Source organism: Camelina sativa, chromosome 7 (assembly GCF_030686135.1).
Source record: "Camelina sativa cultivar CO46 ecotype springtype chromosome 7, ASM3068613v1".
Lineage (NCBI taxonomy): Eukaryota > Viridiplantae > Streptophyta > Magnoliopsida > Brassicales > Brassicaceae > Camelina > Camelina sativa.
In genome coordinates this window covers 9,218,535-9,246,070 of record NC_141886.1, presented here as the reverse complement: position 1 = coordinate 9,246,070, position 27,536 = coordinate 9,218,535, and the positions used below count along the sequence as shown (strand labels likewise).

Here is a 27,536-nt window from a genome sequence, read left to right as displayed (position 1 = left end):
ACAAAATAAAGTGATTATTTTGGGCTTTCTTGGGCTTGTGTTAGGCTCAAAGTGGACTAGACTTGATAGGTATCATCCCCAATAGGTTTTCCCATACTCTCTTTGGACATAAGCTCTTGAATTAGCCCATTAAGTGCATTCATAAGCTGCTTAACTTTTGCTCTAGTCATTAGTCCTTCAGGTACAAGCAATGGTTCCTCAGCTACAAGCTCCTCTGGTTCAAGCTCAGCTACATATTCCTCAGGTTCAAGCTCAGCTACTATCTCATCCTCCTTAGCTCCATCCATGATCACATCAGTTACTGAAGATTCTACCCATTCCAGAGTGGAAGTGGGATATGATCACGATGAATTTTGTGGTAGGATAGCCAGTGTCTCGGACTTTTGATGCTATTTGGGTCATTATGGACCGGTTGACTAAGTCAGCACATTTTCTAGCCATTAAGTAGACTGATGGAGCAACGGTCTTGGCTAAGAAGTATGTGAAGGAGATAGTCAGGTTTCATGGGGTGCCAGCGAGTATTGTGTGTGATAGGGATTCTAAGTTCACTTCGGTGTTCTGGAAGGCATTTCAGGCACAGATGGGCACTAAAGTGCATATGAGTACAACTTATCATCCCCAGACAGATGGACAGTCAGAGAGGACGATCCAGACGCTGGAGGATTTGCTGAGGATGTGTGTGTTGGATTGGGGTGGCCATTGGGCAGACTAAACCTGGTTGAGTTTGCTTACAACAACAATTATCAAGCGAGTATTAAGATGGCTCCTTATGAGGCTTTGTATGGGAGACCATGTCGTACACCGTTATTCTGGACTCAGGTGGGGGAGAGGAGCATGTTCAGGGCGGATTTTGTTCAGGAGACCCCAGAGAAGATTCGGGTTCTCAAGCGGAACATGAAGGAAGCTCAGGATCGGCAGAGGAGTTATGTTGATAGGAGGATGAGAGATCTTGAGTTTTAGGTAGGAGAGAGACTGTACCTCAAGATGGCCATGTTGTGGGGTCCAAACAGGTCAATGACAGATACTAAGTTGAGTTCGAGGTATATGGGTTCGTTCAGAGTGATTGAGCGGGTGGGACAGGTAGCATATAGACTGGAATTGCCTGAGGTTATGCGTGCGTTCCATTAGGTTTTCCATGTGTCTATGTTACGGAAGTGTCTATGTGAGGATGATCAGTTGTTGGCTAAGATACGTGAAGATCTTCAGCCTAACATGACTTTAGAGGCGAGACCAGTGAGGGTTCTCGAGAGGAGGATCAAGGAACTTCGGAAGAAGAAGATTCCTTTGATGAAAGTCATGTGGGATTGTGATGGTGTTGAGGAACAGACTTGGGAGCCAGAGGCGAGGATGAAGGCAAGGTTTAAGAAGTGGTATGAGAAGCAAGCCGCGACTTGAGGTTGTCTAACCTGGTCCCAGCTGTAATCCGTGGCTGGAGCGGGAATGGAGTATTCCAGCCCATCTCTCTTGTTTACTTGTTCGCTTAGGGGTGGTTGGTTGTGTGACTAGGTAACAAGATGAGGTGGTGTTTAGAGTACAAAATTTCCTCGAAGCGGTGGTTTGAGAGAAAGTTTCCTGAAATAAAAGTTTTTAAAAGTGGAAAGTTTCAAAAAGTGGAATGTTCTAAAAATGGAAAGTTTTATGTGAGTTAGAATTTGTCCATTTTTAGTGGTTGTGAGCCTTGGAGGGGCTTGTGTGGCCTTCGTGACGGACTATTGAGTCATTGTGCCTATGTGTGGCGGTCTTTTGAGACAGTGTGTGGCCTTTGTGGCGGGCTGTTTAGCCAATTGTGTGGCCTTTGTGGTGGACAGTTTAGCCAATTGTGTGGCCTTTGTGGCGGCCTATTTAGCCAATGTGCCTGTTTAGGCGGACCTTTGGGATGTATGCTCTTCGTGATGGTCTTTCGGGACGTGTGGCCTGTTGAGGCGATCCTTGGGGATGTATGGTCTTCGTGACGGTCCTTCGAGACAAGTGGTCTTTATGACGGTCCTTCGGTACGAGTGGTCTTCCTGACGGTCCTTCGGGACAAGTGGTCTTTGTGATGGTCCTGTTGAGGACATTTGTTTGGCCTTGGTGGCGGTCCTGTTTAGGACATTTGTTTTGCCTTGGTGGCGTCCTGTTTAGGACACTTTCTTTGGCCTTTGTGGCGACCCTTGTGGCATGTACATGATCTTTGTATGGTCATGGGGTATTCCAGTGAGGGGATATGTGGTTGGTAGGACATTGTGTTCTCTTACGCGAGCCACAAGAAGGAAACCTGGTTAGGGATAGGACTCAGACGTGTTTAGAATTGTTTGCTCGCGACTCTTGGGGGACGTTAGTTCTCCTAGTATCGCATATCCTGAGACTTTGTGGCTTGAGGGTATGGTTGGTATATCGACTTCGGATGACGATCCGGGGGGGCGCTATAGGGTGGCAACCCGAGAGACGAATATTGGACTTCCTTATGTATTATGGCATGCAGGTTTCGGCCTGATGAGGAGCCAATAAAAACTCAAGGGTAAGACGTATGAGTAAAGGAAAGTCCAAATGTCAAGAGAAAATAATGCCTGGAACGTGAGTCTATCGCCTAGAGGTGACCTTTCGTAGATCGGTTGGAGGAGTGCGGATCATGGAGACGGTTGCACGGGAGTCCCTGGCTGATGGTTGTTCGAGATTCGAGGACGAATCTATGTTGGTGGGGGAGAATTGTAACATCCACGAACCAAAATGTATATTTTGGGGATTCCTGCAAAGAGGAGAGTGCATAACCATGGCTTATCTAAGTCTGAGATCTCCTTTGTCTTGCTTGTTTAGTGTTGTTTGTTATGTTCTCTTCCTTGTTTGGGTTGCTATAGGGTTCCTACGGATTCATATGGCTTTGGGATTGAGTATTGGACGGATTGGAGGTGTTAGGAAGCGATATTCGACTCTCGGCTTCGAACAGTTCACGATTTCAGAGGCAGTGTCGATCGACACCAGGAGAGTGTCGGTCGACACCAGTGAGTAGCATCGGTCGACACTGTGGGGTAGTGTCGGTCGACACCAAGTGCCAGTGTCGGTCGACACCTCCCTTCCAGCGAGACTATGTTTGCTTCCTGGTTTGTTTGCTTTGTTTGTTGATTGTTTTGGACATTGGTATCTCAGTTGCTTGTGTGTATAGCCCAGTTGATGGAAAGATTGTCTCACTGAGTGTTTATTAAGTACTCATGCATCTCAATTTGTGTTTGTTGTGCAGGTAAAGGCAAAGTGTGATCGTGGAATCAAGGCAATGAAGATGAGGATGTTCTAGGGACTCGTTTGGTTGTTGTCTGGCATTGCTAGGTTGATAGAGTTGGGTCATTAGAACATTTCTAGGTTGTCGGTTCTATGTTTTCCTGATGTTTGGTTATTGGATATTGTTTATGGTTTAATATTGGTTATTTACTATTGGATATTTATTGGTTTAATGTTATGGTTTATGTTATTTGCGGTTGTGTGATTGTGGTTAGGTGGCTAGTGGATATGGGACCACTAGTTGTAGAGTATTTATTATTATTATTTTTATTATTATTATTATTTATTATTTATTTAAAAAAAACGGATCAGATCGTTTTAGGTTTATTGGTAGGTTTTTCAATACTTTTAATTTAAATTTTGAATATATCTTACTTGAAAATGAACTTATTTTCTATTTTTTGTTTATTTTACTAGATTAGGACCCGCCCGATGTGCGGGTTTAGAGTTTTTAAAATAAAATTAAATTTAACAAAGAATATAAAGTAAATATTTATAGTAAGTAAAAACTATCTATAAAAATAAATAGATAAACAGAGTTGTCCACTGTGATATTTGGTGTAAAAGGTGAGATTCTGCGGTTGAGACTATTAATCATGTTTTCTTTGAATGCCCTCGCTTGTGTGAAGTTTGGGATTTATCTATGATTCAGGTCTTGTCAATGGGTTTTCCATATGAGTAGGTGTACTCGAATTTGAATTTTATTTTCTGGAGGGGTGCATCTCAACATGGTGATCATGATCAACTTCTTCAATTACCATGAATTTTATGGATAATCTGGAATGCCATAAATAAAAAAGTTTTTAAAAGTTTAGAGATCGAGGCGAATGATATAAATTGCTCAAGCTTTGGACGATAAGTTAGCCTAGGAAGAGGCACTCTCTTTTACGGCAGTCATGTCAGCACCATCTCCGTCTTCGAATGTCCAGGTTTCTTCACCTGGTTGTCAGATTGATGGTTCATGGAAAACAACCAATGTGCATTCAGGATTGGGCTGGTTGTATTGCGTTGGTGAGGATCGAACCTTGTTGTTGGGGGCAAGTGTCTAAGAAGGAGCCCCTTCCCCTACATTCGGAGTTAGAAACGTTATTGAAATACGAAGGCAGATTATCTTGTATGTGCTTTGCGTTCTCTTATTTCTGAAGTTTCTTTTGTAAACCCCTTCCCTTCAGCTTGGACAACTTACAGAGAAATTTCTTTTTAATTTATTGTTTGGTTGAAAAAAAAATAAATAGGTACACTTTTAGCTAAAAAAAATAGTTGTAGATGAGTTCAAAGTTATTAAAATAAAATTAAATTTAACAAAGAATATATATTTAATTCTTTTCGTAAGTAAAAATAATGTATAAAAGTAAAGAGATAATCTTTTAGTTATAGAAAATAGTTTTTTTCTTTTTTGCTATAATACACTAATGTGTATATCTATTTACAAATCTATTATATACATTACCACTATAAGTGTATTTGTACACACAAATATATTTTATTGTTAAAATATACTTGTAGTCTTTACTACTACCAACAAATTATCTTTATAAACAAATTAAATAACATATTATATGTCTCTTCACTTAAACATTTTTATAGTTACAAAAACGCATACGCTAATATTACATACTCTTATCTCATATATTACAATAGCAGTATTTTTGAATAAATTATTTGATTGGTGAAAAAAAAATTGGAGACGATCTTTTTTTTTTTAACTTCAACCATCTTTTTCTTTATGTAAAGGTGAGTATTAACATTTTTTTAGAAACAGTAATTAATTGTATATTTTCACAATCATTGTTTTATCTTATATAAAAAGTAATCATTTTTATTGTAAAATTAGCAACTTAAAATTAAAATAAATAAACAATATTATAATTTCAAATTTATAATATATATATAATTTCCTTATTGTGATCTTTTAAAATTTTAAATCAGTTTAAATTTTATAATTTTCTTATAATTGCCTTTCAATATTTTTAAAATTGTTAACAGTTTTGTTTTACATTTGGAAGTTTACAAAAGTTTTTTTTTCATTAAAAGATTTTAAATAAAATTAGTTCTCAATTTTACTTTTATATAAAACCTTTTTATGGTAGGTTTTGAATTTTTACATTTTTTTTTAAATTTTAATAAATTTATAATTGACATTTGTCAACATCTAAATGATATAATTGACACGTGTCACGATCTTGTTAATGAGTAACTTTGACTTCAAGTTTTATATAATAAGATATTAGTTTTAACCAATTTTGCAATTATCTCTCATCTCCATGTCTCTACATTCTCATCTGGTTTAGCTTACTTAGTAAGAACCTGTTAAATCAATAAGTTTGATCATCCTATTCAGAATGTTTTTTTTACATCTATTTAGTTTAGGGGTGGGCAAAAAAACCAAAATCCGAAAAACCGAACCGAACCAAACCGAAATAAATGGTTTGGTTTGGTTATGATTAAGTCTAAAAATCCGTTTGGTTTTTATTTTAATTAACCATTTGGTTTAGGTTTGGTCTAGTTAAAAACCGTAAAACCGAATGGTTTTTTTGGTTTTTTATAGAACTTTAGGATAATTAGATATAATAAGTTTTTCAACTTATAAATTTATATTGTATAACAATATCAATAATTTTTTTCTTTATTGGGCTTATAGTTAATGATCTCCAAGTTTTTATTTTGGTTTTTTTTTTCTGTTTTTCTTTTTCAATAGCCTTTACTTTTCAAAAATTTAAATTTCAATTAAGTATTTAGGTTTTCAAAACTATATTTGGATTCTATTTTTTTGAATTATGTTTAGGATTTACTTTTATGCTTATTTTTTTGTTATTTATCAACTATCTATTTTTTAAAGTATGGAATAACAGTTAAAAACCGGGACCAAACAGAAACTAAACCAAACCGTTATACGTATGGTTTTTATATGGTTTCATTTTTGATAAAACCAAAAAAACCATAAACCGAAAAAACCAAACCGTAATCAAACCGAATTACATATGGTTTCTATATGGTTCAATTCTCATAAAACCAAAAAAACCGTAAACCAAAAAAAGCGAACCGAAACCAAACCGAAAAACCAAACGCCCACCCCAAATTTAGTTTGGGTAAAAAAGCTTAAAAATACCTCATCGAGATGAAGTATTAAACGTCCAAATAATAATTAGATGAGGTATTTTTAAGATTTTTTTCCCATTTACTTTGTAAAAAAAAGGATTTTAGAACAATATCAGAATCAGAACATCTATCTCACCGAGTAGAGTAGATTCTTGATAGTTCGGTCGCATCCATCAGTGACACTAGCCTACACACAAGACGATTGATTGAGATATCTTGGTGTGGTGTGCAGGAGATTAGGGAGAAAACAAAATCGTTAGGGTTTGGGAGGAAAGGGTTTTGACATAGCAAATCGCACCCAAAGGTAATGCAATTTTCTGGAGTTATACCTAATCCTTTTATCTAGTATCTCCATTGACGGAATTTGATTTGAATTAATATTCTAGGAGATATTTATAGTTTAGAGGAACGTTTTTTCTTAGACTTGGGTTGTCCGGACATTGGGTCACATTGTGGTACAAACTTCTGCGACAGTGGAAACATGTTACAGTTAGATAGTGTTGAGGGATTCGAGGATGAATTTTTGTTGGTGGGACAGAATTGTAACGCCCGCGAACCGGAAATATGGGTTATGCATCGATCGACGCCAGTGAGTGCATTGATCGATGCAACTGCACAATTGGTGTTCAGGTTAGTTATACTTTCTCCAGGTTTGACGCGGTTTAGTTGATGGAAAACCTAGGGCTCGAGTATTTTAAGGGAGAACTCGACGCCACTTATTCTTTTAGCCACTTTGTCGTTTCTGGAAGAAGAGAAAGAGGAAAAAGTTCTTGAGAGGTTTCTGTGAGTTTCTGGAGATTTCTAAGTCTGTTTTTGGTGTTTTTGGAACATGGATAAGGAGATATGAGCGAGAGTGTCGAGTAGGGGTTGTTGGGAGGCTTGAATCTCGTTGTTATTCGCCAGATCTACTTGTTTTATAGGTGAGTGCGGGACCATGGCTTATCTAAACGACTAGATGTGTGTTTTTGGATGTTTTTGGGTGTTGATTGCTTATGTGGTTGTTTGTGAGTGTTTTGCCTTGAGTTTGGTGGTCTTTAAAGGATATATTCGGCATCACGAAGCCAAGAGAAGTCGGTGGAGATTATGGCGATGCTTCGCGCGACTGCATCGATCGATGCAAGGTGTGCGTCAGTCGATGCAGTTAGATATTTTGGAGGAGATGCGAGGTTGAATCGGTCAATGCAGCTAGGGATTTGGAAGTTGCATTGATCGACATAAGGAGTGCGTCGGTTGATGCAAAGATGTCAGTCGATGCAGTTAGAGATTTTGGAGGAGATGCGAGGTTGAATCGGTCAATGCAGCTAGGGATTTGGAAGTTGCATTGACCGACGTAAGGTGTGCGTCGGTTGATGCAAAGATGTTGCATCGACCGACGCAACGTCGCAAATCATGAATGTGTTCAGAATTGTCTGGTTCACTTGTTTTGTGTTTGTCTTTTCGCTTGTGTGTAAAGCTCAGTAGATGGGAGGATCGCCTCACTGAGTATTTGTGATAATACTCATGCATCTCAATTGTTGTTTGTGATGTGCAGGTATATGATGTGGAATCATGGCGATGAGGAGGAGGATGATCTAGGGTCTCGGTTATTCTGTTGTGGTTATGTTTATATGTTGTCGGAACCTTGTATAGAAATATGCTAGATTGTTGGATAGAATGGTATAATGTTGATGTTTTGTTGGAGTTTGTCATGAGTTATGTTTCTGTTGTGCATGTTATTGGATGTTGGTTATTATTGGTATTATGGTTGGTTAGTAATGTTTATGTTATATGTTAATTAAGTAGTTAAAGATGCTTAATTATATATTAATTAAAAAAACAGGTTGGGTTGTTTCAATGAGTAGGTGTGGTGAAATGTGTTATTAGATGTTCTGCTCAATGGTTGGTTTGTTATGTTTTATTTGTGGTTGTACTCTTGATTTGGTTGTGTGTATAGCTCATAGATGGGAGGATCGCCTCACTGGGTATTTTTAGTAATACTCATGCATTTCATTGTGTTTTTTTGTGCAGGTAATGTGTAGCGTGAAATCATAGCGATAAGGAGGAGGATGATCTAGAATCTTGGTTGTATTATTGGTCATGTTATTTATGTTGGAACCTGGTTTAGATGTATGTTAGGTTGATGGTTTTTACTAGTTTTAGTTGATATGGTATTTAAATTGGAGTTGGTTTGGTGTCTTCCGCTGTTCATATTGATTTGTTGTGGATTTATTGTTTAGATTGTAATTAAATATTATAGAGTATTTAATTATATTATTATTATTATTAAAAAAGGGTCAGGTTGTTTCAAGAGGGGCCTCAGCACACACCCGTTATGTCAACGTAGTTCCGCCGTTGCTAAGGAGTTTTAAAGTATTTGCAAGCTTTTTAACCAAATTATGTGAGAGATAGTGTGACGTGGACGGAACAAACTACAATTTTTATTAGTAAGCCATGTTGAGCTGTATGAATTCTTTTAATTTTATTGGCCACCTATTATAATTGAGGTATCAGCTTGTTTTAGAGAGAAACTAGCAAGTTCTATTGTATTCATTAGACAAAGGCAAAAAAATCTCATATTTTCTTCTTTTAATTTATTGATATGACATAATGAGATTTACACATTTTTTGTTTTCCAATATACTATGATAATGTTGAACGTTGTAAAAACAAAAGCTGTCAAAGCATAAAAGTGAAAAACAAGAAAGAAAGAAAGAAAATAAATTCACTTTTATGTGAACAGCAAAGAGACTATGACAGCTAAACAAAATTTGATTATTCAGATAATTCTATTGATCGAAATCTCAAATCAATTTATGTTTTTACTGTGATACATATGTAAACAATATTTTCAAATATGTTCTTTCACACAGCTAGAACCCTAAATTGATTTCATCAAACCATCAAAAATAATGTTGAATCGCTCAATCAATCATTAGATGGGCAAAACTTTCCCAGCCAACTAACAGTAGTGGGTGTTGGGGTGCTTGGAAAAACGGCTTTTTCATACCTCCACAATAGTCTTGTGTTGAATTTATACATTTGACTATTGATCTGGCGCAAATTCAGACTCTATTATTCTTTTCAAAAAGAACTTAACACATTCCAAGTCATGTACTGCAATGACTTCCATTCATGTGTCCCAAACAAGTATAGCAAGGTAGTGAAGGATGGGGTCATTGCTAAGTTAGTATTGGATGACATTAGGAATGATCCTACTTTCAAGCCGAAGGCAATACAAGCAGTAATGGAGGACCGTTACAACTTGGTGGTCACTCCAGATCAATGTAGAAAAGCCAAGACAAAAGCATTGGCAATGATTCAAGCTGAACATGATGAACAATTTGCTAGACTAAAGGACTACCGTCTAGAGCTACTTGAGTAAGTTTTTCTTTGTAGATTTGCATTTACTTTTTTGAAACCGATTCTCATCTCTTACGTTGCTTATTTTTTTGTCAGTTCTAACCCAGGCTCGACTGTTGAAGTGGGAACAATGAGAACGGATGAAGGTATTGAGAAGTTCGACAGGTTCTACGTCTGTTTGGCAGCACTCCAGAAAACATTTGTTGCTCAATGTCGACCCATATTTGGGATAGATGGTTGTTTTTTGAAGAACGATGTCAAAGGTCAACTCTTGGCAGCTATAGGACGAGATGCCAACAACCAGTTCTTCCCTGTTGCATGGGCTATTGTGCCAGTAGAGAATACAGATACTTGGCTATGGTTTATCCAGCTTCTTAAAACAGACTTGCAACTTGGAGATGGTGAAGGATTTAGTCTCATCTCAGACAGGCAGAAGGTGAGTTGGAGACACTTACTCTCCTAATCTACATTATACTTAAAATATGAGTTTGAGACACTTACTATTTTTATGATAGGGCCTGCTTATTGCTGTGGAACAAGAGTTGCCCAAAGTCGAACATCGTATGTGTGCACGCCACATATATGGGAACCTTAGGAGAGCATATCCGGGCAAAGAGCTGCCTAAACACCTATTTTGGGCTGTTGCCAAAAGTTTCAATAACGCAGACTACAACAGAGCCACTGAAGAACTGAAGAAGTTTGATCAAGGTGTTTATGATGCTGTGATGTCGAAGAATCCAGAGAACTGTAGCCGTGCTTTCTTCGGTTGCACATCAGTGTGTGAAGATGTCTCGAATAACTTCTCAGAGTCTTACAACAATACTATCAACAAAGGAAGAGAGATGCCATTGGTAGCAATGTTGGAGACAATAAGGCGACAATGCTTGGTCCGAAATGAAAAGAGAAGAAAGAAGGCTGCAAAGCACAAGGGGAAGTATACTCCGAAAGTGGTCAAGACTATTAAGGAAGAGCAGAGATACTTGAAGTATTGTCAGGTAATCCCCTGCGGTAATGGTCATTATGAGGTGGCAGAACATGTTCATCATGGTTTCAGGGTTGATATGAATGCAAAAACATGTGCATGTAGAAGGTGGAGTATGACAGGAATTCCTTGCCGTCATATCTTGCGTGTAATTGGGATGAGGAAGAATCTGAAGCCTGAGGATTTTGTTAACTCTGACTGGTATTTGACATCAAGATGGGTGGCTCAATACAATGAGACAATGAGGGGAGTTAATGGTATGTACTTTTGGAGAAAATCGGGTGAAACAGAGATTCAACCACCACCTAGAGAGCCAACTAAAGGGAGGACAAAGATACAAAAACGAATCAAGGGCAAAAATGAATCTCCAAAGAAAAGGAAAAGGAAAGCAAAGGTTGTAGAAGATGTCGCTCCACCAAAGAAGATTAAAATTAGCAGAGCAGGAATTATTTTGCGTTGTGCTAACTGTATCACGGTAGGACATAACACAAGAAGTTGTCCTAATATTGGGGTCCATCGATATAAGCCAAGGAAAGCACAAGGGGAAGGTCCAAGTCAAGCAAGTCAACCAAGCCAATCAAGCCAACCATCACAGATTTCACTTGCTGATTAGTTATTTTATAGCTTATGATTAGGATGGTTCAAAGTTTTAGGATCATGTTGTTTGGATTGAATGTTTAGGATGATGGTTTTTTGGTATATGGTTTAAGATGTAGGATGCTTGTTTTTTGTCTACTTATTGAATCGGATGTTGTTTAAAACTTTGTCATCTAAATGGAATCATCTAAAACAACACTCTTTATAGCATTTTAGCTCCATTACCATTACATAAACATATTGCTCCATTAACATTGGTAGCAAGTCAAGACATGTTTTGCTTATTGCTTAAAAGATTAAAGCATATACAACAAACATGACTACACTACACACAATCAAATTTTTGAAGCTACGTAATGCTTGAATCTCTTTCTCACAACAAATGATCATGGCTTTGAGTTCTCCAATCTCCTTCTCACATCCTTGTGCAACAGCTTTTATGCCTTCTATTTCACTTCCATTGCTATTCATTGCTAGACTCTTCATCTCAGCTTTCACATCATGTAAGCCTTTCTCTAAGCTTCCCACATCTACTTGTATCTTCTCAACAACACTCTCAACCTCTTCAATCTCTTCCACCATAGATAAATCAGTCCATTTGAACAAATGACCACAATTCTCCTTTGAGCCATAAGGACAACAATAGAATATCCTCCCTGGATTCTTCAATGTTTCTGAAGTTTTGATTACAGACACTGCACCACATCTACATTTTCTAGGTATCCCTCTTTCTTGTCCACGACGATTGTAGCTCGCTTTCAACCCTTAGCCAAATTTCCAAATCAAAATTCGCATATATATTATCAAAATTGAATAATTAAAATCAACCAAAACAATAATTATTACTTACCAGAACTAGATGATGAATACATTGGATAACCTACTTCAGATCGACTCGAAATTGAAAACACCCAAATTCTAGGGTTCCTCCGCCGCGAGAGAGAGTTTCGGGAGAGAAGAAGAAAGATTTTGGATAGAATAAAAAACGACGTCGTTTTGGACAAAATTTTAGATTCTCTGTTTTGCCAAAACGAAGTCGTTTGGATCGTCGCGCACACGTGGAATCCACGTCATATTTATTAAACGGAAGCTTAACAGAGTTAGTCGATAAACACGTTTTTGTATGTCATGGCACAACAATTATACTTGGGGTATTGATTTCGAAGTTAGGGTACGAAATTCAAATATCTATCAACATAATGTATGTTTACGCCAGATCAATAGTCAAATGTATAAATTCAACACAAGACTATTGTGGAGGTATGAAAAAGCCGTTTTTCCTGGGGTGCTTAATGAACTAAATGAATGAGAATCTTAATGCTTGTTAGAATTGTTTGAAACGGATCAAATGTTTAGTTTTAAGTAATTACTTTTTGTTGCTACAAAAGTAGTTTCCAAACTTTGATTTTGGAGAATCATAACCAGTTTTTTATCAAAATTTTGATTTTGATGCTTGGATTTTATAGTTCATTTGAAAATTAATAAATCAAAAGATTTTTCTAATTCAAATGCTTGCATTATCATTTGTTTTTTGCATTCCAGATCGGATACGAATTACTGAACCAATTTGGTTGGATATAATTCATTTTATTTTAATTAGGGAGAAAAACTAGATTGAATTACTAAATTAACTCATAAAATGTGAGGGTTAGATGACTTATTTTTTTGCCTAAAATACTATTTTTTGCTTTATTAGGAAAAAAATAAAGTCAAATTTATCCTCCCAAAATTCTTTTTAAGAAAATCTAAATATTTTCAAAAGTCTGTTGTACTAGTTGTGACAGATTTATTTGTGTATGACAGATTTGTTTTGGCACAACCGATTTATTTTTGTATGACAGATTTTTTATGACAGATTTATTTTGGATGACAGATTTTTTTAGTTACACTTATGACAGATTTATAATTGATGAAAGATTTATTTTTCATGACAGACTTATTTATAAAGACATCACAGATTATCATAATATATGACAGATTTGTAAAATGTCTGGCAGATTTACTTTCCACAGTTATTTCAGATTTATTTTCTTGATTAAAAGTCTGTCGTAACATGACATATTTTTTTACAGAAAAATAATTACTAGGTTGACCTCTAGTGATAACAGATTTGTTTTAAGTTACGACAGATTTTTTAATTTAACCAAAAAACTGTCATTTGATAACAGATTTATTACATTTATAAAAAATTGCTAAAATGACCTATGGGAATACCATATGTTATGGCAGGTTTTTTTTACGATATGACAGTTTTTTTATTTGCGTCCAAAAATCTGGTGTTTGATAACAGATTTATTAGATGTAAAATATAAATATATTGACAACATATTTGTTTTAAGTTATATTTTTTCAGTTATATTTTTATTAATTATATTTTTTTATAAATCATATTTTTAAACTCATATATTTAAAGCATATTTTATACATTTTATTTTTCTTAAATCATATTTAAAAAATTAACATCATATGTTAAAATTATATTTTTATATATTATATTATATTTTCATAAATCTCATTTTAATACTTCTTATATACATTATTTTTTAGATAGAATTTCATACATTATATTTTAAATAAAACTTATTTAAACTATATATCTTAATCTTCATATTTTTAAATCATATTTTTATACATAATATTTTTATAAACATGATTTTGAGTATTATTTTTATACATTATATTTTAAATCATACTTTATTTTTAAAAATTATATCAAAAAAATAAACATCATATTTTTTAATCATTTTATATTTTTCATTAATCATATTTTTAAATCAAAATATTAAATGCTATGTTGTATTTTTGTTTTAAAAATACAAAATTTCTGTGTTTTTAGTCTATTTTTTAATCATTTTATATTTTTCATTAATCATATTTTTAAATCAAAATATTAAATACTATATTGTATTTTCGTTTTTTTAAAAAAAAGTTAAGAAAATTTTTTTTTGGCCTTTAGTCTTTTTACCTAAAAATTATGTCATTCTAGTTATTTGATAGGATGGAGTGTTAATTTAGCAATTAATTGCCAAATTTGTGTCAAACTAGTATATTTTCAATTTTAATTATAAAAAATCCCATTTTAAGGCAATTCAACGTGTAATCAAACAATTATATTTTTTTTATGGTGTATATTGTATATTAGGATTTGTCATATTGCATAAATTACAGACCGATAATTGTAGGTTTTGTATATAATTTTGAAAATCCAATATATTTAGTATTATTTTCTTATATCATGAAATTCATTTAACATCAAATATAAAAGACAATATGGATTGAAGACTAAGATTTTACCAACTATACATAAACTTTTCATGATAATACTCATTTGTGAGATAGATCCCATCCTCTCTAACATCCCAAAACGTTACCTCACCAAATTTAATGTAAAAATAAGGATTTTCTTTGTAAGCAGTAAAAGTAACAGAGGATTTAAAACCCACTCCATGCGATAGTTTGCAGTCAAACTTAGTCCCCCCAAAAAATTTATCCCCAAACTTAAAGGAATAGAAGTCTGCAAAATGCACATAGTGAATACCAAGATCTTCTTGATCAGATATACAATGAATCGTGAGAATATCATCACTCCTTTTGAGAGAATTATGGATAATTACTTTGTTTTTTGGAAAAACTTTGCTAGCATTGTTCGATCCAAAACTCAAAGCAATTACAATGATTAAAACAAAAAAATGTATTCATGATTTAGAGCTATCTTTTTTATGTATAGTTTTGTATAAGTTGGTAAAACCAAGTCACCCAAGTAGTATATATACATTAGATTTTTAAATTAATATCCTTACATAACTTAAAAAGAATCTTTGATTATTTATTTTGGTAACAACTTAATTAAGTACCTAAGTTTCAGTCTATACATCCAATGCACATTAAAAACAGTAAATGATGGAACATTTTGATTTAAAATGAGCCCATTTATACTCATTTATGAAAAAAATTAAATGGGCTTATATGAGTTTCCCAAGTTACTCTCATTAACTATATGAGTTTTATCATAAATAAATAGGTATCCATCTAGATTCATTTTTGTTGATATTCTTATTAAATATTTATCATATAAAATTATATTTTTCTGCCAAAATTATAAAATTATATTTTTCCGCCAAAAAAAATTATCTTTTATTAAAACCATTTTTTCTCGCCAAGTTCGTAAAAATGAGTTTTCCCGCCAAATCTGTAAAAACTTGTTTTCCCGCCAAAACCGCAAAATGTGTTTTCTCGCCAAAACTACAAAAACATGTTTTCCGGCCAAAACCGTAAAAACGTATTTTCTCCCAAAACCGTGTTTTCTCGCCAAAAACATAAAACGTGTTTTCCCGAAAAAAAAAATTATCTCTTTATCAAAATGTTTATTTTCTCAAAACTGTGTTTTACCGCCAAAAATGCAAAAATGTCATGTGTTATCAAAATGTTTTTTTTTTCTCAAAACCGAAAAAATTGAGTTTATACATCATTAAAAAATATTCTCACAAATAGATTTTTCCCGCCAAAATTACAAAGCCGCAAAATTGCACATTATCACCAAAATTATATACTTAAATGGTTTTAATATGTTAAATAGGGCAATCTATGTTTAAATGGATATGATTAAATGGGTTTCAAATGGGTTTGTACTTAAATGGGGTGGGTTTAAATGGCATGAGTTTAAATAGGGTGGGTTCCATTTTAACATCCCTACTTTGGGCAAAATGATATCAATCTATGAAACTTAAATCTCTGTGTTTTTAATTTGTTGTCTTTTATTTTTCCTGCACTAAACATCCTTCCTAAACTTTTATTGCGCAGTTCACTAAATAAAGCCAACCTTAATGAGCTACATGAAAACCTCTATAAGTTATTAATTTATTGATATATAAATTAAATCGAAAACCTAATTTAACACCAAAGAAATATACTGATTTATTGACATTTATCGAATGTTAATTATAGAGGTTATAGTGCTATATTTCCTTTCAATCTAACGTTTTTATTCTATTTAAAGCTCATTGAGCTAGATCGACTAGATACTTATTTATAAAAACACTTCATCCTGTCACTATTTTGATATGAATTTCCATAGCATTGATATGTTGGGTCAAATTTATTTGGTACATTGAAAAAAAGTTTTATAACACGTATAACGTAGTGCATGTATAGCTCGATCTCTTGGTTATCAAGGGCTTGCTGTGAATTAGATAATGTTTGCTGTATTAATTTGTTGTTCCAACTTTCAAGTATAAAAGTTTATTAGGTTGTCTTTCATAGAATATTGGAAACCTACCAAGACATGTGTGATTAAACGATTCCTAGCGATTGCTTTTTATGTGTGTTCTTCATGAAATTTCTTTTGGGAATTTCTAAGTTGTGAGGATGAACATTTATAGACCGATTAACATTGAAATTTAAATTTGTAGTTTTACTATACACCAATTTCAAATGAGAAGAGACCAAAAAATCCATCCACCTTTAGTGTCCATCATATCTTATTATTTCATCGCAAAAACATGATTATGCGATTTCACAAAATGCCAATATAAAAAACAACATTTCTTCTTTTGAAAGCAATAAAACAAAAACAACATTTTTCTCACTTTTGTAAAAAGTTGTCCTACACCATGCACCGACCGTGTTATAGTTTTCTAACATTTTATGATTATTGGTGATAATTATTGCTATTTTATATAAAATATTGGGAAAATGAAATAAAAGGTGAGATGTAGATAGAGTGAGGGTCCATGAAGAAGAAATTGTATAGTTGGCATAAGAAATTAGTTGGACTCAACCTCCTCTTTTTATTTAAGATTCTTGCCAGTTTAATCTTCTCTCCGTTTCAACCAAATTCAGAACTTTTATTTCACCACCTCCATTTATGCTCAACTAGATTCTAAACATTTGCCAATAGAACACATTACTAACGTAAATCAACCTATAAATATTGGATTCTAGAGCTGTTATTTCTTTTACAAGTCAAACACTCAAACTAATAGCATCATGTTTTTACATTCAGAGGTGATGGTTGAGTAATATACCATCACTAAGTAGAGGACCCCGTGTGGCGCGAGAGTATATTTAACTTTGTTATTTAATTTATTTGACATATACAAAATTTCTTTTAAATTTATCTTTATTATTTTAAGTAATTCAATATTGTCTTCTACATTTGTAGTATCGCTTGTTTTACAGTGGGAAAAAAAATAATAACATAATTTCATAATAGTATTTTATGAAACATTATTATAGTTTCTTTTATAAAGCCATAATACTTTTTGAAAAATACTTAGGGGTGAACCTTTGTATCCACCTCCTCCCCTCTCAACCAATCAGAATATTTTATTTAAAAAATATATCAAAATTAAATTAAAAAGTAAAACAAATTAAGAAAATAAATTCTGTATATTTTTATGGGGGATTTTCAAAAATACCTTTTTCTATATCACTTTTCAAAAATACCCTTTGATGGTGTCCATTTTTAAAAATACCCCTTTTAATATATAAAATGACAAAATTATAAACTCTAAACCCCAAATACTAAACTCTATCCCTTAAAAACTATACCATAAATGTAAATTGGGAACCCAAACCTAAAAAAACAAATTCTAAAAATTAATTTAACATAGGGTAATTTTGTAAAAGAAGGCAAAAATGAAAATGTTCAAAAAAGAGCATTTTTGAAAAGAGGTATGCCAAAAAGGGCATTTCTAACAAATTCTCTATTTTTATTTAAAGAAAGTTAAATATTTGCTTGGTTTACATTTTACAATTAAATGAGATTATATATCGGTTTGGGTTTATAAATGATAATTAGGGTTTAAATTTTATAATTAAAACGAAACTATATGTCAGTTTGGATTTACAAATGAGGTGGTTAGGGTTTAAATTTTACAATTAGAACAAAATTATATGTCGGTTTGAGTTTACAAATGACAAGGTTAGGGTTTAGATTTTATAATTAAAATTAAATTATATGTCGGTTTGGTTTTACAAATGAGATGGTTAGTGAAACAACCCTTCCCGTTTTTTTAAATAAAAATAATAATTCTCTAGTGGTCTCATACCCACTAACAACTAACATAAACATCAATAGCGGATAACCAAACAATTCCATTAACCAATAAAAATCCAACAATGATATAATCCAATAACCAATCAAGTAAATAACAAAAACCAACATCCTGCAATGTTCTATCAACTCAACTCTAGCAACCTAACAATAGCTAGACCACAATCAATCAAGCCTCTAGAACATCCTCCTCCTCATCGCCTTGATTCCACGATCACATTTTGCCTTTACCTGCACCACAAACACAAATTGAGATGCATGAGTATTGTCATAAACACTCAGTGAGGCAATCCTCTCATCTATTGGGCTATACACATAAGCAACTAAGATTCCATTGTTAAGGCAAACAAACAAACACAAACAACACATCAAACCAGGAAAAACAAGTGTTGGATAAGATTGGTGTCGACCGACACCTAGCCGGTGTCGATCGACACCGCCTTCGCAGACGCGATCTGCACGAAGCCGAACGACGAACCTACGTTTCAAATCGTTTCCAATCCGTTCCAAACTCTCCCAAACGCTTCAGGAACCTAAGGAAACACGAAACCAACCAACCCAAGCAAGAAAAACACCACAAACAACATAGAACAACCAAAACAAAAGAGATCTCAGGCTTAGATCAGCCATGGTCAAGCACTCACCTCTTTTGCAGGAAGATTTGGTTGAAAACAGTGGAAAAACACCTTACGAAACTCTTCCTTTGTTCCCAACAACAACACTCCCTTCCAAAGCAACAAATCTCACCAAAAACCACCAAGAACAATCCAAACACCTCTCAACTCATAAACTCTTTCTTTTCTCTCTTTTTCTTCTCAAACGGCGACAAAATCTTCTTTTCCAAAACCCTGAGTCGACCCTCCTCTTTAAATATGTCGGTTCGGGCTTCAGTTGAACCAAACCAATCCAAATTCGACAATTTAACTCAATCTGGTCGAACCAGAAAAGCTGGTGTCGACCGACACACCCTTGGTGTCGATCGATACGCATCCCCAAATCTCACTATTTGGTTCGCGGATGTTATAGTTAGAGTTTAGATTTTACAATTAGAAGAAAATTATATATCAGTTTGAGTTTACAAATGAGATAGTTAGGGTTTAGATTTTACAATTAGAACGAAATTATATATCGGTCTAAGTTTATAAAAGAGCGGTTTAAGTTTCTCATTTTATAATAATGTATACAGATTTTATTTATTTATTTTATAAGGGGGTGAATGAAGAGGTTCACCCCTAGGATGAACCCAAGTATTGTCCATAGTTTTTATAGTCACGTTGATGCAATTGGTTGCCGGTAAAATAACTTTTCTAATAATATGTACTAGGTACTGACGCACGTTAAACTGCGGTGGGATGATTATTTTTTTTGAATTAAATTTAAAATAACTTTTTTTGCTATTTTGTTATTCATTATTACCAATTCATCTACCATACTTACAATCAGATTATTGCCGAAAAATCTATATAGATCAGATAATATCTGTATAAATTTTAGTTGTTTAATCAAATGGATATTTTTAAATATCTTATTTTTAATACATTACTTTTTTTATCTATTCTATTTAAATTCTTTTAATTATTCTTAATGATCCTTTTTTTTTAACTATTTCTAATGGCATTTCAATATAATTTCTTACACTTTTAATGTTATTTTTATAAATGTACTTCTCATAAGATACAAAATTTTACTCAAAACTATGTATTGTATAATATAATACAAAAATTTGTGAACGTAACCAAAAATTAGCAAAGTAAAATTAATATAAACATATTAGTAGGTATATACATGTATATATATTTTTAATTTTATTCCACTTCGTATAGTACACTAATAATAATTCAAATTTGTAATCGTATACATTGGAAATAATTTTTCTAATTTAATAGAAACCATTATTTTTTTAAAAAATTTTATTGTGTTTGTATTTTATCTCTTATATATTAATAGAGAAGCACTTTGGCAAAAAAGCTGATGTATTATCGTTATAGAGCTCCATGCACCTTTTATTAATTAGCCCTCAAAATATAAACATATCTACAATTAAGTGCTATTGTATTTGTTAAAAAAATGTGTGTAATGAAGAATAGGGAATTATCTAATGTGCCTCCAGAAACTTCAATACCCGAGTCGGAAACTAAGTTGGATTTTAAGTTTGTTTATTATAACGCTCCGACCGCCACCTTTAAGTGGATCCTATGTCTAATCCCAGTCTATGTACTCACCTTTTTTAATGGGTCTCACGTCTCACTAGGCTTGTGAGCCTATCCATATCCGACGGCCGGTTTACTACGTTTGGGAGGCTTTAAAGACTTGTTACCGTCCCTACAAATCACCATATGATCTTTCTCTGTGTTTTGTCCTCACTTTCACAGTTCCGACAGTCACTTCCCAGAAGGTCACCTATCATAAGACTACTCCAGCTCAAGCACGCTTAACTCTGGAGTTCTCTCAGTACCCTTGACAGTAAAGAGAAGTGCACTTTGGTGACCTAGGTGGCCACAAAGGTGGCTAAATCAATTATTTTCTCTACGCAAGTCTCTGATATCGGGATGTCACAATCCACCCCCACTAACAGATCGCAACGTCCTCATTATGCACCAAGACCGTCAGCCCCGATGGTGTGACTCCACTCGACTCCACACTCGTCTGGGTTTGGCTAGCACTTGTAACACCCGACCGCAACTTCTTAGTGGACCCCATGTCCAATCACAGTCCATGGGCCCACCTTCCTTAATGGATCTCATGTCCTCTCACTAAGCATGTGAGCCCATCCATATCCGACGGCCGGTTTGCTACGTTCGGAAGGCTTTAAAGACTTTTTACCGTCCCTACAAATCACCACATTATATTTCCCTGTGTTTTGTTCTAACTCGCACAGTTCCGACAATCTCGTCCCGGAATATCACCCATCTTGAGACTACTCCAGTTCAAGCACGCTTAACTCTGGAGTTCTCTTAGGACCCTTGACTGAAAAGATACGTGCACTTTGGTGACATAGGTGGTCAAATCAAATATTTTAAACCCCTCTGCAAGTCTCTAAAACCGGGGTGTCACAATTCACTACCACTAACAGATCGCAATGTCCTCGTTGCGCACCAAGACCGTCACCTCCGACGTTGTGAGTCCACTTGACTCCACACTCGTCTGGGTTTGGCTCTGATACCAAACTGAAATAACCCGACACGTTTTTTTTTGTTAATATCCTTATCTCTACTGATCACATACTCACTAGCAACCTACCCCCTATCAACAACAACAGCGTATAACAATTTAATTCAACTCCAATAATCAATAACAATTAAAGAAATAATATAATATCAAGTTCAACAACAATCTAGAACATAACCAATCATAAAAACCAGCAACCCTAGCATCCGTTCTAGACCACTAAGTTCCACTATAGCATCCTAACAAAGACAGAGAGCAAACTACCGAATCTCTAGAACATCCTCCTCTTCATAACCTTGATTCCACGATCACACTATGCCTTTACCTACGCCACAACATGCCACAACACAAAAGAGAGGCGTAAGTATTACCAGAAATACTTAGTGAGGCAATACTTCCATCTACTAGGCTATACACACAAGCAATAAGATCTCTCATGCCACAATCAACAAACAATAAAAACAAACCAGGCAATGCACAAATCAACATGACATAAACGGTTGCTGTAAAAGGGTGTCGACCGATGCTGCTCATCTGGTGTCGACCGACACCTGCTTGACATTCACAAATCCGTAACGGTGTCGACTGACACCTCCACATGGCATCGACCAACACTCGCCAAGTCCTCGAATCGTCCTTGCGTTGGTGTTGACTGACACTGATGTTGAACATCAATTTCCTTTGAACAGAACCTCTGAATTTCGCCTCCAAGCTTCTCCTTTCCATCCCACACGATCCCAAGAAGAATCCAAGCCTCAGGAGCCACAAAACTCACAAACAACCCCACAACACACAAAGTCACAGAAACAGAGATTTTAGCTTAGATAAGCCATAGTCATGCACTCACCTTAGCCAATTAATGAGATCTATTCCCAAACGACAAAGCTAGCACCACAACAACCTTCCCACCACGTCCTTAGCCTTGAATCCACACTCTCTAGGAAGAAAACTCACTCACAAGACAAAGGATCTTCCAAAAACCTCAAGAACAGTCTCAGGAACTCTCATTTCTTCTTTCCCCTTTAAAATTGTGAAACCGGCTTATCCTAAACCAATCACCCGAACCGGATAATTAAAATCAAACCGATTTTTTAACCCATCCGCAAAAGGTGTCGACTGACACCACAAGTTGTGTCGATTGACACCCCTACCAAAAATCCACTTTTTGGTTCGCGGGTGTTATAACTCTCCTCCACCAGCATATATTCGTCCTCGCATCTAGCACCAAGACCAACAGCCAAGGATCTCCCGTGCAACCAACACCATGGCATGCACATCCTCCGACTAGCTATGAGGACTCAATCTCGCCAATAACCCGCGTCTCTGACATTATACGCTGTCAACTCATGCATCTCCCTCGCTCTCAGTACTCAACCTTCAAGTCTTACCGGCTCGCCATCGAGCCTCAACCCTCCAGCTACGGTATCAGGAGTCAAATTTTGCTCTTGGGCTATCACCCTACAGTGCGCCTTTGGATCATCACCCGAAGTCGATATACCAGTTATACCCTCACGCCATAAAGTCCTTCAAGATAACGATACACAGGAACCTAACCGTACCATCATGAGTTCTTCGAGATCTCATATCTATAGAGCAATAATTCTGAGCTCGACAGAGTACCACGCTGACTAAAACTACCTCTATGGCTCTCGTAGGAACATCGCAATGTCCTACGGCCAACGCTCGCCACTAAGGCTACTGAGACGTCACAAAGACCCTAAACACATCACAAAGACTCTAGACACATCACGAAGACCGCAAAAACGTCCCTCAGGACCGCCACTAAGGCCATAGAAATGTCCAAAAGGACCACCACAAAGGCCACAAACGTCACTGGGACCGCCACCATGGTAACCGGTGTAACTAAGACCACCACCAAGGTATCCGGCATCACCACACCCGAAAAATCCCGCACCATTGGACCCCGACCTTTGCATGGCATCAAACTTCCTCTTCTGTCCTTGCGTAGGCTTACCGCCTTTTCCAGAAGCAGAATGCGGCTGAGTCCACTTCGGCTGCGCCGGAGGACTGACCACCACAACCTGTAACCTCAAGTCATCCACTATCCCAGCTGCAGTCTCCACCAGCTCCGCTCTCGTAGCGTAGCTCCTCATTTTGCACCTAGTCCTCAGGTCATCACGCAGAGCCAACAACAACCTTGCACCTAAGCCGACTTTGGCTCCAAAGACCGGCCTGTATACCCCACAAACTAACTGAACTCTACGTCCAGCTCCCTCACAGTATGGTTCCCCTTACTCAACCCCAAAAACCGCACCTCCATGCAATCAAGGGCCTACTACGGAAAATACTTGGCATTGAACTCTCCCACAATGTCCATCCAAGTCATCTCACGCAGCAATCTTTGTGCCATCACCGACCTCCACCAGACCCTCGCATCCTCCGAAAGGTAGTGTGATGCCAAGTCTACCCGATAATGGTCGGGAAACCAGAGAGACTGGAAAATATCTACCATCCGCTCTCTCCACTCATCCGCTGCACTCGAATCTGTGCCTCCTGGGAAAATATTCTGCACCCACATGTCGTAGCTGCACCAGCATTTGAACATATTGTGCATCCACTACCTCGGCCCACGGCTGCACACCTGCCTACACTCCAGCCACAGGCTGCATCGCTGGACCCTGCCCACCAACCACTAGCGGCACTACTGGAACCTGCCCACTAACCATTGGTGGCACCACAGAAGCCTGCACACCAGCCGCTGGCTGCGCCACTACTGGAAGCCGTGCTAATACTTGAGCTAGCAAGTCCGCCAGGATATCCTCTCTATCTGGAGCACCCTCCGCTGCAACCCCCACTCCCGGGGCAACACCGTTACCGATACCGAGCCAATCAGCCCTGCCCATACCCACACCAGCCTGGTCTCTAGACACTCTAGGATGTACCTGCGACTCTGCCACCTCCTCACTGTCCATATACTGGGCCATACTCCCATTGGTCTCAGGAACCTGTTCCCGTCCACGGCCACGGCCACGGCCACGACCACGACCACAACCAAGCCCGCGACCAGCTGCTATCTCACCTCTAACCATCTGTATCACCAAGAACAGAAGGCTAAGCAAACAAACGACCCTAACTACATAAAGAACACAACTCACCGTGGAATCACAAAGTAGGCTCGAAGAGGATGTTCTAGGACCCCATGCCACACATAAGCATTCAATCCAACATCCACAACACAAAGCACACAGAGAACCCGTAACCATATGGGCTCTGATACCACTTGTAACCCCTGATCGCCACCTCTTAGTGGAATCCATGTCCAATCCCAATCCATGGGCCCACCTTCCTTAATGGGCCTCATGTCCTCTCACTAGGCCCGTGAACCCATCCATATCTGCCGCACGGTTTGCTACGTCCGGGAGAGTTTAAAGACTTGTTACCATCCCTACAAATCACCACATGATATTTCCCTGTGTTTTATCTTCACTTGCACAGTTTCGACAGTCACTTCCCGAAAGGTCACCCATCTTGAGACAGCTCCAGCTCAAGCACACTTAACTTTGGAGTTCTCTCAGGACCATTGACCGAAAAGATAAGTGCACTTTTATAACATAGATGGCTAAATCAATTATTTGAAACCTCTCCGCAAATCCCTGAAATCGGAGTGTCACATTTATGCCCCTTAAATTATAACATGTGTTCATATTACTTTCTTTGCAAGTAATTACAATTTTGTAGATTTTGGTTAGAGAAGTTTCAATACATATGGATCTAAAACTGAGTAAGAGGTATCAATAATTGAGTGCATGTGGTGACTATGTTGACTTATGATTTGCACAAATTTTACGAGAAAAGAGGTAATGATTTTGGTCTTGAAGTTTGATGGGTTAACAAGTTGTGTGGTAATGATTTGCACAAATTTTACGAGAAAAGAGGTAATGATAACAATTATCATGAAAATTTGAAAATGAAAATGATGGGGAAAAAAAATGAAAAGTAAGAAACAGCAGAAAAAAAACATGAAAACATAGATGGTGACATCCAATTAAATATGAGAAAACAAGATTAATTCATGATTCTAAAAATGTTTCATTTTTTTTTGTGGTCAAAGAAATGATTTAGTATATGCAAGTTCACCAGTTTGAATGTTCGATCCGCCTCGCCTCGACGTCCAGTTAAATTCATGATTCTTTTGATCATATTTGATTTTTTAACACAACTCATTTTTATATTTTAGAAATTGTGTATCTGAAATAAAAAAAATTGCATTAATAGTAATTTAATATATTTTTATAAAATAATATTTTATAATTTTCATCAATCATACATAATTTTCAGCAAAAATAAATAAATACACTCACGCGTAACATGAGTTCAAAATCTAGTACTATTAAAGATGATACTCAATTAAAAATGTCTTTAGTTAAGTGGTTATAGCACCACATCTGCGACCGAAAACTTGGTTGAATGAGTTGAACGTACTTTGTTCAGCCAAAAAATCACTATTTGAGATAAATATGTTTTCAACTCAAATTTATTAGGTCTCACCCTAGGGCTGGAAAATAGCAGTTTTTGGCTGAAAATTGTTCAACGATAAAATAGAAGATGAACAGATTGTAGGAGATGAAATTTTTTTTTTTAAAAAAAAGAAAATTAATTATATTTTTTCAGTTTACATGTTTGAATTAATATTTTTGGTTTTAAAAAAAATTGTAATTGTGGAAATCAGGATTATTATTTTGATGATGTAGGAAAATCAAATATTGTGAGTTTAAAAAATATGTTTTTTAAATTATATTTATAGTTTTTAATTATATATAAATTTTTGAAATATGCAACAAACAAATCTTACGTTCACTAACTAATTTTTTTTTTGTTTGCAAATTTTTTGACATTAATTAATGTTTAATATTAAACCAAATAATTTAAATTAGCATTATTTGTTAAGAATAAAAGATATCCAAGTATGCAAAATCAGCTCAATTTTAAACTCTTTCGAATAATTCATATTTTTATTGATTAAAATCAAAACTAAAATGAGATCCTATATCATCATGATTTATCTTCAAAAAAACCAATTATATATATAATTAAATATATAATTTCAGATACTATTATAGATATATCATTAATATTATATTTTTGTATTCAGCTATTAGACTTAATAGTCACCATTTAGCATACTAATTTATTTCTCTGCAGCTTATTCAACTCATTCAGTTTATTCAGCTCATTTGGATGGTTCATCTCATTTTATTCAGCTCGTTCTGTTTTTTAATCACCATTTGCAGCCAATGTACTATACAACGGAAATATGATTACATGAAGCTTTTTGTTACTTCAAAATTTCTTAAAATATATATATATATATATATTATGGTTTTATTTTTGGAACCAAGAACAAGAAGTCAAAGATAATATATATATATATTATGGTTTGATTACTAACCTCATAATAAGTTTGTAAAAACATTTTGACGTATGTTTTAGTTAGTTAAATTCAATCCTTATTTTTTTCCGAGTCTACCTATTAATAATTTGTTTCTTTAAGGTTTTTATCTTCACAAAATACATTTTTGATAATTGATTTTTTTTTTCATTTTTGACAATCTATGTTTCAGTTTATATTATTTTGAAATTTATTTGATAAATAATTTATGTGTTGTTGGTTGAATTGTTTTGTTAAAATACATACAAAAGAGTTGAATAACCAATGATCAAAATTCTATATAAGTGATTTGTGTAACCAATGTTCAACTTGATATTTTAAGTGATTTGTGTAAAAGTTACAAATCATATGTTATTCAATCATTTATTTTTAAAAGTCTATCACAATTCACTGTTATTGAACTGATGATTTAAAAAACTACTTTCAAATCTATTGTTATTCAAAACAGTTTGTGAATTTGGATTTTAATGATTTTTAGAGATCCTGTAGGATTTGTTTAGTTAAAAATAGAAAATCCAAATCTCATGGTTTAGCTGGAATTTGAAAGAATTTTACAACAAATCATATCAACTTCCCTAAAATCTATCAAAATTGCAAATTTTCTAAATCTTTCAAAATCATGGTGTAACATCCGC

The 27,536-nt window shown here is 35.2% G+C and overlaps 2 protein-coding genes and 1 pseudogene across 2 annotated transcripts; 1 reads left to right on the top strand and 2 right to left on the bottom strand.

Annotated features, from left to right (window-relative positions):
* The first annotated feature begins 984 nt into the window (after positions 1 to 984).
* On the top strand, positions 985 to 11,285 carry LOC147941095 (uncharacterized). The gene is made up of 4 exons (XM_087458380.1): positions 985 to 1,114; positions 9,420 to 9,708; positions 9,856 to 10,126; positions 10,206 to 11,285. The coding sequence occupies exons 1-4, from the start codon at positions 985 to 987 to the stop codon at positions 11,283 to 11,285; spliced, it is 1,770 nt and encodes a 589-aa protein (XP_087314506.1).
* A 272-nt stretch (positions 11,286 to 11,557) lies between these two features.
* Positions 11,558 to 12,141, bottom strand: LOC147941094 (uncharacterized protein At4g04775-like). The gene is made up of 2 exons (XM_087458037.1): positions 12,120 to 12,141; positions 11,558 to 12,033 (listed from the first exon to the last, which is right to left on the bottom strand). The coding sequence occupies exons 1-2, from the start codon at positions 12,139 to 12,141 to the stop codon at positions 11,558 to 11,560; spliced, it is 498 nt and encodes a 165-aa protein (XP_087314163.1).
* Positions 12,142 to 14,552: 2,411 nt separating this feature from the next.
* Positions 14,553 to 14,955, bottom strand: LOC147941093 (S-protein homolog 7 pseudogene; annotated as a pseudogene).
* Between the last annotated feature and the right edge of the window lie 12,581 nt (positions 14,956 to 27,536).

What these genes read in the sequence shown, in the direction of transcription:
- LOC147941095 (XM_087458380.1), top strand. Translation starts at nt 985, where the DNA reads ATGGCCATGTTGTGGGGTCCAAACAGGTCAATGACAGATACTAAGTTG. An exon ending in GGAATTGCCTGAGGTTATGC is followed by an intron (nt 1,115 to 9,419) that starts GTGCGTTCCATT and finishes CTTTTCAAAAAG; the next exon opens with AACTTAACACATTCCAAGTC. An exon ending in TCATCTCAGACAGGCAGAAG is followed by an intron (nt 10,127 to 10,205) that starts GTGAGTTGGAGA and finishes TTTTTATGATAG; the next exon opens with GGCCTGCTTATTGCTGTGGA.
- LOC147941094 (XM_087458037.1), bottom strand. Translation starts at nt 12,141, where the DNA reads ATGTATTCATCATCTAGTTCTG. An exon ending in GTATTCATCATCTAGTTCTG is followed by an intron (nt 12,034 to 12,119) that starts GTAAGTAATAAT and finishes AATTTGGCTAAG; the next exon opens with GGTTGAAAGCGAGCTACAAT.